At 30.5% G+C, this 15,881-nt stretch overlaps 1 protein-coding gene across 3 annotated transcripts in view; it reads right to left on the reverse strand.

The window, feature by feature from the left end:
• The window catches only part of LOC131852585 (GTPase-activating protein skywalker), an 83,679-nt gene that overhangs the window by 19,433 nt on the left and 48,365 nt on the right, over positions 1-15,881 (reverse strand). For all 3 annotated transcript variants that reach the window (XM_059203260.1, XM_059203258.1, XM_059203257.1), the window contains exon 3: positions 3,781-3,905. In XM_059203260.1, coding sequence (XP_059059243.1) covers positions 3,781-3,905 — 125 coding nt within the window. The remainder of the gene's footprint in view (positions 1-3,780; positions 3,906-15,881) is intronic.

A 15,881-nucleotide genomic window follows, 5' to 3' on the forward strand; every position in this document is an offset into this window, starting at 1 on the left:
ATTTTTTATTATTATATATAATATATATATATATATATATAAATTGAGAGATACAATTTAATAAGATATAAGTTTTAAACTAAAAGCTTATTATTTGAATTAATACAAATTACATGGACATTTAAATCTCATATATATATATTATATTTTACTCACTGTTATACGCCTAGATTTATGTATATACATATATACTATTAATTAATAATAATAATAATAATAAATTCTTTTTGTTGTATGTTCTATGTGTATCAAATAAACGTAATTTCTTTCTTTCTTTAATATAGAATAAAGTTGCATCGCTCAATACTAGGGGTTCAAGAATACATCATCGATTTTAAAACCCGTGCGTTCACCCCGTACTGTAATTATTTATCGATTACGTATCAGTCACCTTTGTCTTATATCGAATACACTTCTTGTTATTAATCAACCATCACTCTATGTTTTATGAGCTACGTTTACTGTATTTCTAATTTAATATGTGTAATATATAACTTTAGCTAACTAGCGGACCCTTAATACAGTACATATAACTATCTATCTATGTATGTATCCATCTTGACACCTTAAGACGTCGTTCTGCCTTAAAAATTAGCGCTACCAACGAGTTTGCGTTTTAAACCCATCCAAGAACCTATTAAACTATACACTCAAAACAAAATATCATAATCGGTTGAGGTAGTTAGGTGGTGACAGATATACGTTCAAAATAATATACATTAATAGTTATATGAAATATTTGAAATATTGTCAAACTGCATTTTAAATTTTGCTTATAGTTATTCGTACAAAATATTAATAAATTAAAAAAAAAATAACTGTATGGATATTTGCGTATATCAACTTTATATGCAATACCAAATATCAGCATGCTCGTAACAAATTAATGTACACATAGACAAAATTGCATTAAAAAAAAGTAAGTAGGTATCCAATATCTTTAAATAGAATTCAGATTCAATAACATCTACATAGAAACAGCACATCTTACTAATATTAACGGATTTTGTTGAAACTTTACAGTGATATAGCTTATACATCAGAATAACACAGGCTATATTTTATATTGAAATTTAACGCGGGTGAAACCGCGGGCACAGCTAGTATTAAACAAAATCAACTGTACCACTACAATGTTTAGATAGGGCGAGGTCCTTTATTACGTACCAAAGTTGAGAGAGTTACTCATGTTATCGGCAATAAAATAAGTACCATTGTTATAAGATGACTCCGGTCGACACGTGACATCGTACAATAATTTAATTTTATAATTGGTTCTGTGTTTATATCGTTGATTTATGTTGCAATTAACTGACCGTTTTGTTTTGCTCTGGCAACATTATTCACTACAGGGTGAACGGCCTATTACATTGAAATACTGTTAACGTAAGAATTCTTATTGAATTACAGTATAAGCTTACGTGTTGTGATAACGTTTTTTTTTTTTCAATTTTATAAATTTTTGAAAAGTTGCTACTTTATATCATAAAGATATACAAGAAAATCTTGTTTTAAGTTTAGTAACTATAATTGGTTTATTACATTTAATATATAAACTTCCCATATCGCATTATTTGTAATAAAACTCGACGCTTGACCGAATCTTATGAAATTTGTGTATATGTTCAATAGGTCTGAGAATAGGACGAATTCTTTTTCATTCCCCTAAGTGATTTTGGACAATATTTTTTTATGATTAGCCATTAAAAAGTACATACAACCCTACGTACACCCTTCTTCCATCAACCCCTACTTTTTAATAACAGTATTTAGAAATCATTTATATGGCAAAACAACGCTTGCCGGGTCATCCAGTATACTCTACATATTTTTATTAATAACGCGTAAGAGAATATTATCATATCATCTATATTATAATTATAAAAGAAAGTGTCCTAGGCAATATATGTACGTATTACTTATTTATTTTTATGTCATATTTTCATGTAATCTTATAACAAAGAACATTGGTCCTTCGAGCCACTTTGACACGGATTTGTGTCTTTGTTTGATTCAAACACACGTTAATGTGCCTAATTCACCATTCACGCATTAAGTGGTTATTAGTTTAAAGAAATTTACATACGTTAACTCATCGACCGTCGTAAATTGTAACAAATAAAGTCCCCTACTGGCGTTGCGTGTCGCTACATTGTAGAGGAAGGCCGATAAGACGGGCGACACGCAAAGCTAAAAGCTCTTTTACAATTGTTACAATAAAATGCCACAGACTTTTTTATTAATACATACGTAAATTAGATAGACTTTCCATACTGCACAATATATAGACAAATTGCGAGATAACAGATTGATTTTGTATGGGCATGTTAAGCAAAAAAGAGAGGACCATGTTTTAAGAAGAGAGAAAGTATTTAATTTAAACGTGGATGAATAGAAAAGGGAAAGGATGATTGAAAATAAAAAGACGGTTGGATTGTGTGAAAGATGATATGATCAGTGGAAGACGATGACATACTTCTCCGACCCCAAATAATTATTCCATTAATCCTTAAGACAAGACATTAAGGATTATGACGTAAATACGATAGGTAAAAAAAAAATTCTATCCATTATGTTTTCTAAAATTTATTTCACATAGCCCTGAAGTTGAAAATAAGAACTTACACACAAATATATTCTCAATATGATGATAATACTTCTATATTTTGTATTCTTTTTCTATTATAATAATTTGGAACGATTTTTAAACATAATTAACCCCAGAACTAGATTACAGTATACTTACTTCAGGTAATGACAACAAAAAAATGAATTTTATATTTATAATTTTTTAGTCTCATACTAGAGCGTTGCTAATATAAAATTCAAGAGTACCAAAATGCGTGAAACCGTACATTCTCGGAATCGGTTCCAAAAGAACTATTAGACAGCAATATGTTTTAGCAATCTTATTCCAGAATACAGAAAAGTATCATCACATTGTATTTACTATGATAAACAGAAAATTCAACACGAAGCAGCCTAGTAAATGCCAGAACACATTTTATTTTCACTAGGAACGTTAGCGTGGCTAATTTATGTTCCGCACAGTTCAAGCTCATTGCAACTATGTGTTGTATAGATTGAACAAAAATAATTCGTTAAAAAATACCACTTTTAGTCAAACACACACGTATGTAATTGTATTACGTAGCGTATGAAATATAACATGTGTACATTAGAAAACGAATGCTAACTGTTTTCATCAGTTCAATTAACTAGTATTTTGTCTTCATTTGCTAAAGAAACATTAAGTACATATGTATAGACCGACAAGTCACTTTATAATTATACATAGCTAGATGCTAAATAATAAATTTGATCAATAAGCTCGACTCTGTTCAAGTCGTTATTGTGTTTAAGTAATCAACCCTCATTTTCACAGCTTTAAATATTAAAAGTATTAAAAATTATCGAGGGACTTTGAGCGACAAGGTTTTTTGAACAAAGATTTAACAGAATGGGAGTTTAAGAAATGTGGTTCGAATAGAAGTTAAAAGTTTTCGCTAAAATGACTTCAAAAAGCCTGTTAATGATCTTACTTTCGTCTCCTTGGGCAAACAAATTAACCTTATTATCCTGAAAAACGTTTAGGAAAAAGATTTCTTCTATAAAAGCATCGAATGTATTTTTTGAAAAAAAAATACCTGTAACATTATACTAATGAGAAGGATTATGTTTTGTTAGTAATTAAAGGCAAATAAAGTAGCCCCATTTTCCTCAAGAGTATATCGACCTCATGTTGTACACTAAATTGATACTAATAACATTTCTACTTACGGCATGTTTTTTCGCAATCTGCATAACAGTCTTCCAGGTAACTTCGTTCAGTAGTTTGGTTTGTGTGATAAACATCTTCTCTTTTGAGGCGACCAAACTCGCCATGCAGTGGTAGCACTCCTCCTCTGCAACAATTAATAGTCTGTGGTTAATATTACAGATACCGATCCCAAGAGAATAAATAGGGAAAGCCAATTACCATCTGGACTAAACTTTTGCATCATAATTTGAAGCTACGGTAATGTATAACCTACATTATGTCATTGCCAAGGCTGATACAATCGATCGATACTACAACAACCAATTTCATATGACAATTTGTCATTGTATAATAATATACGTTTTCGAAAAGTTTAATATTTAATAGACATTCATTAATATAATTAAAGTAACCATTTTAATGAACTAGCTCAGCAGTAATATTTATATATTATAATAATATTTATATATTACTGCTAAGTTTTTATTGAAGACATATAAATCTCAACAATAAAGAAACATGATCTCAGTAACATGTAATATTGATATAGTCAATGTTACAGAGAAGGTGAGTTAATTAGTTTTCTGAATACCACAAGAAATCTACAGCTCAGTTTCTTGGCCATTCTTCTCAAGTGTCACCTGAGCCATTTATGTTTATTTGAACAATTATTAATTCTATTCTATTCTAATCTGATCGTTTATCGACAGGGATACTAAACAATCTATACAATACAACAAATATTCTCGTTTGAAGACTCAACAAATTAGTGTAAATTGCCGATATACAAAACCAGATCTTGTATGTGTGGAACCATACTATACTTCAAGATCAAAACTTGGTGTAAAAGACGAAATTATATGTTTATGCAACGACGTAACGATGCTAAATTACATGTATTGTGTACATGCACGACTGATCATCTATAGATTGCATTGCACGTAGTTTACAATCAGCATAAGCTTTGTGCTATATCATTCAGTGATGGTAATCATTGTGATAGAGATCATTATAAGGCGCCGCGACAATAATGAAGCCCTTTGCACTTAATTCACTACTTTTGTATTTATTACTATTACTTTTCCAACGAAGCGTGTTGTCTTTCAAACCCATGTTTTCAGTAATAGCACTCTTATCTGGAGTTTTGTATAATTTAATTTCATGACATCATTCTGTTATTTATATAAAGATAAAAATATTAAAAACAGATTGTTTTGTTTACTGTAGTTAAATATCTTCACATTTAATGTGAAATGAAGAGGACGAAACGTAAATTATATGTGTAACTAACACATTTGACTAGATTAATATTACAATACTAGGTAGGTATTAACTCCACCAACACCAAGCTGACGACGAGGGGGACTTTATGACTAAAAGTTTCAAACGATCGCTTTGTCCATTCTAACGAATAGAAGGTTGGTACTCTTTTTAAACCGTTTTGGTTTTTAAAATCAATTACAAAAGATTATGATACTCACATAACATTATGGTTATTTCAAAAATATTGCTTTACCTTAGTTTAAATACCCAGTTAAACAAATCATATTACAAATTAATAACAACTAAATTACGGCATAAAAACCCGACCAGACAGATTTAATGTGGTTGGAAAATATCAAAAGATTACATGTAGTTAATTCATAACAATAACGGATGCTGTTAATAAAGTGCAGACAAGGCGGTCATGAGTGGAATAGGCCATTACTACGCAGTCTCTCTCACTGATAGTCACTCCATTTGTAAGTACAGAATGTTGTTCAGTTTATTTAATTTTTTCTTTCTGTTCTGTTTTTACTAGCCTTAGTCCCAATATTATAAGCTTTTAAAATTCATTTTTAAGCGGTCATTTTCTATATGTAATTCTGTCCCGCTACTGTTCATATTAATGTGACTTGACCGCGTTATTTCTTTTAATCTTACTAGTCCTGGTTTCATTATTGTTAGCAATGTATGGTACATTGCTAGAGGTGGACCTTCAAACCACGCTGGAAACCATCATGTTAAACTCCTGGTGAATTTGCCACGATGGTCTAACTGATCTGACTTAATACTCATCTTACCATCATCCGCTGGCGCCAAGCCAGCGTAAACCGTTAGTGCAGGCGGGTGCACTATTCTATGATCCATTATAAAAAATAGGATAACCAAATATCTATGTATATTAATGTTGTGTATAATTAGCTGTAATATCAAATGTAATAAGTTCAATGAAAATTAGTATATTATGCAACAGCTGATACGATTTTCATTGAGACTATGTACATTAGCGTAGAGCCAATCAATCACTTCACCTTATGTGAGTGAAGCACTCATTTACAAAAACATAGAAACAGATGTACAGATTAGTGACTGTAAAAATATTGTTTAAGACTCTACTGTTTCTTATGTACCTACTCGAATATTTAAAAAGCTGAATTTTTATAAATAATATCAATTAATCACGCTTCACCCAATGCGATTGAACAAAAAGATAAAAATAGAAGTACAGATAATTGATTATAAAAAAATCGTGTTTCAGTGTCTAATGTTTCTTATATACCTAGGGGAAAAGTAAAAAAACAAATGAAATAAATAATATAACATGACTTAAATAATGTAAAACTTACAAGATATTCAATATCTTGTAACAACTGATTAACAATCTGAAGACGTGTAAATTACATTATACTACAGATGTATATATTTTCAACAGACTATAAAACAGAGATTATAAATTCGACTGTTTGTTTTTTTATGTAGGCACTTTGTTAAAAGATATCTTTGCTAAAACTAAACGGAATTGGAATTTCCTTAGATTTTAGGCTGTTGCATACACCAATAATAAGATTGGCAGTCAGGTTATTTCTTTGTGTGTACAAAATATATGTTTCTAATATAGAGTATTAGTATTGTAATAGTTATATTACTATAAAAATCAACGTTAGCTCCGTACTTTAACAATGAAACATTTAATACTACTTTTACTTTGTTTAAATTATTCGACTACGTAACTTCTTTACATTATTTTTATTGTGACTAATGAATGTAACATCATCGGCCAGAATTAAAAAATGTAAACTATTAGTACAATGTTAATACATACAAAGAAGCTTGGACTGTTATCTATATATTAATACGCGAAGAAAAAAACTTTGTACTTTGAAAATTGCGCGGACAAAAGAGTATGAAATATTACACATTTATAGTTTATATAGAGAATGAGTGCAGAATAATGCTAATATTTCTTTAAAATTATGTACACAAATAGATTAAATCAATAAAAAACATTACACACACTACCATATATTTGATACATACACTCATATACTCTCTTTTGTTTATGTTAAAGTCTGTGGTCAAATTGAGAATAAGTAATTTTGTTTGTCTATAGTCTTACTTAATGTTAAATTAATTATGGTCGAATTTCGATCCCTAAGCGACCTCCAATACGATTATGAAAAAAAAAATAGTTTACGCTAACTAACGCTAATTGAGTCAACATACATGGAGATTCCAAAAGCACCTGAGTCAACACATTCTACGTAGTCCATGCAAGAAAACTGGAAAAATGTTTGTTGATGACAACACTGATACTTTTTAACAATATTCTAAAATGTAAGAAAGTCGTAAATAACTCTTACACTACCATTAGTGTAACAGTTATTTAAAAGAGTAGTTTAGTAGCTAGTTTCTTACATAACATTTAGACATGGGATTGTTGAAACCATTTATACAATAAATCAATATTATAAATTAAAATACGTTTTCTTTATCTAATATACAAAATTTTTGTGTCACAGTGCTTGTGAGAAGTGTTTTTATGATTTTTTTTGTGTATATTGTGTAGGTCTACCCCAAAAATTTTCATTAATTTTATTTTTTTATGAAACATTTTTCAGGACACTTTTTTTATGATTCGGCATTAAAAATACATGCAAACCATAAACAATTTCCACCCTTCTATCATCAGCCCTTATTTTAACAGCGATATTAGTACATTAATAATTTTCTACTCCCGGCGGCCGATAACTGATTAATTTATATCGCAAAACGTTTGCTGGGTCAGATAGTGTAACATATAAATATATAAATTTGAGAGAAACATTATAATTTGTTCATTATAATATTAGTAACAAAAAATCAAGAGACCACGTGGTCACAATCGTTGAGTCCTTTTATTCCATTAATAAACAATGAATTTCTACCGAAGCAATTTACAATTAGGTACACACTGATATTAGAAATAATTAGAATGGTAATTACATTGACGAGATCATAACTATGCGCACATGTAAGGCGATCACGACATATTGACAGTGTTGCGATTACGCTTTCACTGTATTAAAACTAACGTCCTGTCGTGGACTTTGTTAAAATTGAATTAAACTATAGAGCAAGAAAAACAAAACATAAACTAGAACACATATGGCAGAAAGGTTTAAACAAAAGGTCGAGTTACATATGAAATACAATGAAAAACTACTAAAAAAATTATTCAGAATGTTCCTATTTCTTTTAGCTGGCTTACATTATATGAAAATTGAAGATGTAGAGAAGAACGAAATAGAAAAGAATGGAGAAGAAAGAAGACAATGATGGCATTTATCAGTGATTATGAGTACGCTAAGTGTGGTAGTGGTAGAGCTTTACCATTCGCAGCCTTTCAGTTGGATATTTACTTTTCTATGCGTGATTTAAAGTTTCTTGCTATTTCTTAATTAGACGTACGAGTTAGTAATGGTGTAAGTATTTCCGACAAGGCTCGTAATATATTGTTGAACATTAATACCGATAACAAGACCTGAATGAAATTGTACATGATTTTTATTTCAACCCGTTTAACTTGTGGGTGAAATTCGGGATTGTTATAGACCGTTATAGCGTGTTATTTGTAAAACCCAATTCTAGTTTAAATTAAAGCTGTATAAATACTATTTAATTATATTATATTATTATTATTTATAGAATATTAACAAAAATATTAACAAAGGTCGTTGTAAACCTCACAGTAAGTCGAGGTAATTGGGTCAACGGTCAAGGAAGGTTGTAGTTGTGGAGCTTCGACCTATGATTTTATTTTGGGCTCTTGTTACTAACGAACAACAAAGGCGGACGTATCCGTTCGTTTCGATTATTTGTAAATGCATGAATTACTGAAAACCATATACTCCTGACACACTAAATGGACATGAATAATTTATATTATGTGTTTGGCTTAATTTTGATGTATAAACTCAAATAGTCGCATAAAAGCAATATGATAGAATATAAACTAATGTTTACCTTTAGGAAAGATATACAGACGTTTCATCAAAAACAATATACAATATTATTCTAGTATTTCATGATTGTTGACTTTCGGTTTTCGATGTATTTTCTATCTCTAATATTACACCAATGTGTATAATATTAATTTTCCACAAATATCCGAAAAGTAATGATCTAACTGTAAAAAACCGAGCCGTTTTTCCGGGCAGTTATAATAAAGCATTGAATTCTTACTAGTAGATGCAGAACCCGAGATTCACTAATGAAATCAAGTAACGGCGTAAAGTACATAAGTCCCTTTGCCGGGCTCTTACATTAAAGCAATATCCTGCCTGGCAAGTAATAGCATTAGGAGATCTCGCGGGACGCCCACCGAGCCAGACGCTAAGTGATTCATTCCCGGCGAAGGGGGAGAGGGCGAGGTTGGTGCGGTAGAGGGAATTAGACGTCCTTGTAGAGCAAAAAATAATCATGAACGCGGCGAAAGCGTAATAGGAGAGGCGGTGGTAGTAAATAGAAATATGTCTGGGAGAGACGGGATTATAGGATGCGAGCGACTCACAAGTGTAAGTATGGTAATTGGTTGGAAAACTTGTATGAAATCGAGGTAATGAAAGAGTTGGTTGGATGTTGATTTGACAAATTATTTTAGACTGGCTTAGAAGCTCAATTTTGTCTGCATCACACTTATTTGACATATTAGATATCTTATACATTCATAGTATCTTATTAATTTAGCAACAGTTTCATCACAATCAGTAGGTACTTATAGCGTGAAAGAGTTAAGGGATATACATATACATAAATGAAGGAAATATAAATATATGTAATATATGTACATATATAACAGATAAATAAATGCTTATCATGTACTTTATCATTATTGTAACTTAGCTAAAAATAAAAATATTCAAGATATCTTTCCAGATCTCAATTTCAGAGATCTGTGCAAGTTTAATCAAGACTACACTATCTTGTAGACGTGTAAGCGAAAATTTACCTCTCGCAACTGTCAAAGGACCTTAAACTTCGACTATTCATACAAAGGCCAGGAAATGACGTCTTTGCTCTTAAGAACGAATGGGTTTTAATATAAAGGGTTTTGACGCATACAATTTGCACGTACCGTAAGATTTAATAACCTTCAATTTAATAACCTTGGTTGCTTGCCTGTATATTGAGCGCATACCCTCTTTCATTATTGATGTCAATGGAATTCCCGATGCGTACTTTTTAAAAACCCTATCTTATTAATGTTATAAACGCGAAAGTTTATGAGTATGGACAGAAGTTTGTTACTCTTTCATGCAAAAAATACTGAAAGGATTTTGATAAAACTTTACAGTAATATAGCTTATATATCAGAATAACATATAGGCTATAAATTACACACTATAAATCACCGCGAGCACAGCTAGTACAGGCATAAATTTCTTAAGTACAGATTATTTTTAATGAGCAATGTCATTAATTGTAGTGCCGTAATTCTTACTTTTTAAATATTCTTTATCTGCCATTGCTGTGTTGACAATACTACTGTGCTTTTTATATTTGCCATGAATATGTTTGTTATTCCAAACTACACATGAGTATTAGTCTTAAAAATCTTAATATCTACTCCGAATACTATTTTAATACCTTTTCATAACAAACACAAATCAACTTCCAGTGTGTAGTTCCAAATCGGAGTCAATCACAGAATTAGCAACAAATTGTTTATACTAGTAACATATTCATGGAAACATCAAGAATGCAAACATTACGAATACTTATAATAAACATGGCATCCTAGACTTGCATAATGCTGAATACTACCATTATGAAAGAGGCTATTCAGTACTAGAATTCCTCAAGTTTCATTAAACTATGTATTACTAATATAGGTCCAAGTTAAAAAAAGGCTAAGTTATTTAGACCACCGGGCGAATACTATATTATAAATGTAAAAGTTTGTGTGTATGGATGGATAGATGGATGTTTGTTACTGTTTCACGTAAAAACTAATTTAATAGATTTTGATGAAACTTTATAGTAATAGAATAACACACGAGCTACAAATTTCTTGCGGGTAAAACCGCAGGCACAGCTAGTATTTAATAATAACCGAAACTACTTACACGGAGATTTGAATGAACATTAAAATGAAGAAAAACTATTGATACTTAATTGACTCAAACAACTTGATGATAAACATATATCCAGTTAATTACAGAATAAGGCATGATACCTTAATCCTTTGGAATAGCTACGCATGAGGGGTACCACGGATCTCACGTGATAACTTCATAACGTGATGTCCGATGTGCAGTTTATGGATATAGGCGTCGATTACCGATATTTTTTTATTCATTTAATTTATTTTTCTACTGTTTTAATTATCACATTTTTTTTTCTTTCTTTTTTTTGATTATAAATATATTATCTAGTACTTCAGCCACGATTTGATACGGCCAAAGTTTTAATTGCTTAATGTGTTCCTCTGGAGGGGATGCTAAATTATCGAAATAAATACATATATATTATAGTTATATACATACGTAAATGAATAAATATATATTTCTTTTTAATTCAAATATAATAATGTTCTGATTTTGCATATTATTATGTTTTGTTGAGCTGTTTGAGGTTATTTACAATATGTTTAGCGAATACGAACCGTTACCTTGTTTGTCAATCCAATTATTTAAAATAACGGATATAAAAACTAACGCACTAGTGGAGTAGGGTGAACCATGTCTGCCTACTCTAAAGGTCAGACATTTAAAACGTAACACAAACTGGAAAACAATAAAAGATCGCTGATACACAATGACGTAATAGGAAAACGAGCCGTTCACGCGCGGCTTATCGACCATCCGACCACGTTGTCGGCTGTCCCCATGAATAAGTGAACATTGGTCGAACCAGGGTTGTCAAACTCTAGTTTGCAAACTCTTTACGTATTTACACACTAGTTGGTCGACGAATAGTCAAAAGACCAAAATTAATTTAAATTATATTCTTGAACATTAAGTTCTATTGCGTGTCTGTCAAATATACGGTAGTTTAGTCATTTTTATATGTATAATTTAAGAAAACATATCCGAATTCTGCCCTCCTATATATATAATATAAGTATGCGAATTTATAAATTGAGCTCCTCCGTCCGTGCAATTTTAATTTTTGCTTTTCATATTAACATATAGATTATTTGTATTCATTTTGAATATCTTTTCTGTCCGGGGAAGCTGTAAAGACCAGCTGCGGCCAACAGCGTTAGACTGGTCTGAAAAAAATAATATTTGTGCGAATATCCTCGTATGGTTGACATCCCTGGGTCTAACGCTTGCCTGTGTTCGATCGTTCGCCGGGTCACTGAAACTTTATGTAACCTCCACGAGTTTCCATTCAATTATACTTATAAACTTAGTTTAGACTACGAAATTAACTTAAAATGTAGAATACCAGAAAAAATATTACCATTGTAACGGAAACATGTTTCTATTTCTATTTTAGTTAAATTTTAATTACTCATTCTTTGTATTGTAACAAAATCACAAAGTATTAATTATATAAACCACTTATTGTAAGTATTTTGTAATACAAATAATAGCAAACAACTCGATTTTTATACAATATAAAAGAATTATGCTGAATATACTGTATCGATTTGAATAAAAAATCACAGAAAATGTAGAACAGACCAAAGATGACGACATCAATAACTAAAGTGACATAGGTACATAATCATCATTTAATATATACCTACTTAATAAAAACAATGTACTGCAGACAATTCCAGTAACTTTTGGCATGTATGATTTGGAATAGAAAATGGAGTACCAAATTCTATCATATAAGATAATTTGTTTCAGCTCAATATACAGGCTTGGTCATACGTAAACTATTATACCCATACACTAAGCTGAAATTCAGTGATTCATGTAATTGAATAACTTTTCCCAAGGAACATAGTTGAAATAATGATGAAAATAATTTACGAGCCTTTCAAATTCACGACTGTGGATAATTTATTATTTATAGTTACAGACAATAGCCATTTAGATACCATTAATGTAAACAAGTAACCTTTAAATATTTAGTTACCACATAATAAAGGTACAAGCAAGTTCTTTGGGTAAAGTTTTCAATTTCCTGAATACATCATTGTACATCAGATTACAGGAATTTGTACTACTTTAGTACACTTTAGTAGAAAAGTTGGCGAATGAAACATTCACGAAACGGTAATTTCTAAGTTTCCAAACAAAATTTCATTCGTACAACCGTATGACGCGTCCACTTTAATACTGAAGTGATGTTAGTAGACGAGTTAGTAGTTCGTTGTGAATCCTGTTACGAGTATATAATTATAATTACTATACATTTATTCACATTCCATTAATGTAACATTTCGGTAAAACTTTCATTTAACGTAGGTTGATTTTCTTCTGAGCTGTACTATTTGTCGTCCCAAGTATCGGCCCTTAGACAGACACCACTGTTCAGTAGTACAGACACACTCATTCTTCGTTCATAGCTTAATGCCCACATGGCATCATGTGGGCATTAAGAAGATATTTAGATTTAGATTTAGAAGATAATGGCAATTGTCGCCAATACCTATATAAACAGCACCACAGACTTAATGTCATCGTAAGATGTTCGAATTACTCTCTTGGGTAGGACTAAGGACTAATACGGACTAATACCTTCATACCCCATAAATGCCTTAATTCAACCTTCAAACACTAATACGGCTTACACAGCAGAAATAGGTGACATAGGTAAAACTTTGGTAAAAGTCTAATTCATAATAGTGAAGATTAATTTGAGTTCAATGTCTGTATGCCTGCACCTACAAAGACTATGTGCCGTAAATGATGCCTATCTACGGCACATAAAACGCTACTTATTCTAACATTGGCGTATATAAAACAGTTGGACGTTTATTACCAGCCTCGCCCATTGATTACTTGTACTAACAAGTCACCCTAGAAACTTCATAAACCCATCGCGACGTATGTTTTATATGTCTGATAGATAGACTAGATTTTTTTAGCAAAATGTATAGTAATTGATCTGCCATAAATTTTCAATTTTCTGCGCGTTTTTTCATAAATTAAATCTACTTTATATTGTATAAAATACTTTTTTATTAATATTCATTCGACAAATAAATATTTTTCAGCCGGTAGGAGAGGGCTTTGTCCCGTAGTCTAATTTGATATGTACACATTCTACATACAAGTATACTATGTGAAACCAGAATCAACCGATACAATTAAAACTATCTTTATTGTGGATCAAAGGTCAGGTAAAGTTTTTAATAAAAATTGTACAGCATCTATATATCCTACTCCAAGATAATGCAATAGATCAGTCAAAATTGGGAAAATATATGTAATAATAATACTAAAAATAATTTACATTAATTTTCTCTTATAATTGTAATAGTATATTATTTATTTACTCGGCACAAATAATTTACAGCTGTAATAATTGTAATAGTACAAACATTTAAAGTTGTAACAGTCAACATAGAATTTGACAGTATTATTTGTGATAATGAGTATTAGACCAACGTAAACGATTTATACTGTACAGTAATATATTAAATACGGATCTGACGCAATAGAATACACTCAATGTAAATATTTTCGAACTGTTCATTGTCTAAACACTAAAAGCCATGCATCAGTCTATAACAATTAATAGAAAGAATTTAAAATACCATGAGATCCACATAACGCAGTTCCGTAATTGCTCCTAGTCACAATTTATGAATACAATTCTTATTTGAAACAATAATATTAGGCAATACGTTTGAATTTTTATATGTATCATCTAAGAGTTTAATTTAGAAGAACATAAAAATTTGTTTCTGAAAATACTACTATGATTGTACATTTCAAATGAATCCTTTTCAAGTAACAATTCCTTACACTAGCGACACATAGTTAAGTCCGTGGTATCTATATGTAGAGAGGAGGAGAAATGAGGAGGAGTATGAAATTCCGCACACATAAGGAGTGCAGAATGCTAATATTTTTTTTAAATACGTATAAAAATACATTAAACCAATAAAAAAATATTCACACACTACCATTATATTACACGAGCTATAATAAAACATCGATCATCAAATAAAAAATCAAATAATGTCAATATTGTCAAATCAGCGAATCGAGGTTTGTTTCTGTGTTGTTATCAAAGTAATCTATAAATTAATATATGAAACAAGTCTTTGATAATAGAACCTTATTAATTATCATAATTATAATTTAATTTAATTAAGGTGCAAGTTAAAAAAAAGTCTAAATTAGTTAATTTAGACCACCAGGCGACTATTAATAAATTGAAGATTTGCATCTTTTCCAAATGAGAATTTTAATCAACTTCTATACATAGTTACGTTCATGGTATTTAATAAACACGTATTATTAATAATATATAATAACAACAGCTATTTCCTGTTATGTGGTACAAACATCCATAAATAACTGCTTAGGCAATCATGATGACTTCGGAAATTCTAATTTCACCAACAAAAAGCTACAATGTATTTTTTTACTACTCTTATTTTTTAACACCCCATTAATAGGGATACCATATTAAATCAAATTAATCGGCATAACTATTTCATGTATTAGTGATAGAATGTATATTCACACAATAAAAAAATAAGGTAGATTTTTAATTTGTTGTGCAAGTGCGTTGCCGGCCTTTTAAGAAGGAATAAGCTCTATTCTTGAAGGTTTCAACAACGTATTGGTTTACAAATATCATTGTTAATTAGGTAGTGTTAAATACTTAAACTACAGTAGTGTTATGTCAAATAATAATAAATCCCCACGTCCTTCAGAATAAGTTCACCCAACTCACAATAAAT

The sequence above is a fragment of the Achroia grisella genome, unplaced genomic scaffold (genome assembly GCF_030625045.1).
Source record: "Achroia grisella isolate CSIRO2021 unplaced genomic scaffold, CSIRO_AGI_Agris_v1 utg856, whole genome shotgun sequence".
NCBI classification, from domain to species: Eukaryota; Metazoa; Arthropoda; class Insecta; order Lepidoptera; family Pyralidae; genus Achroia; species Achroia grisella.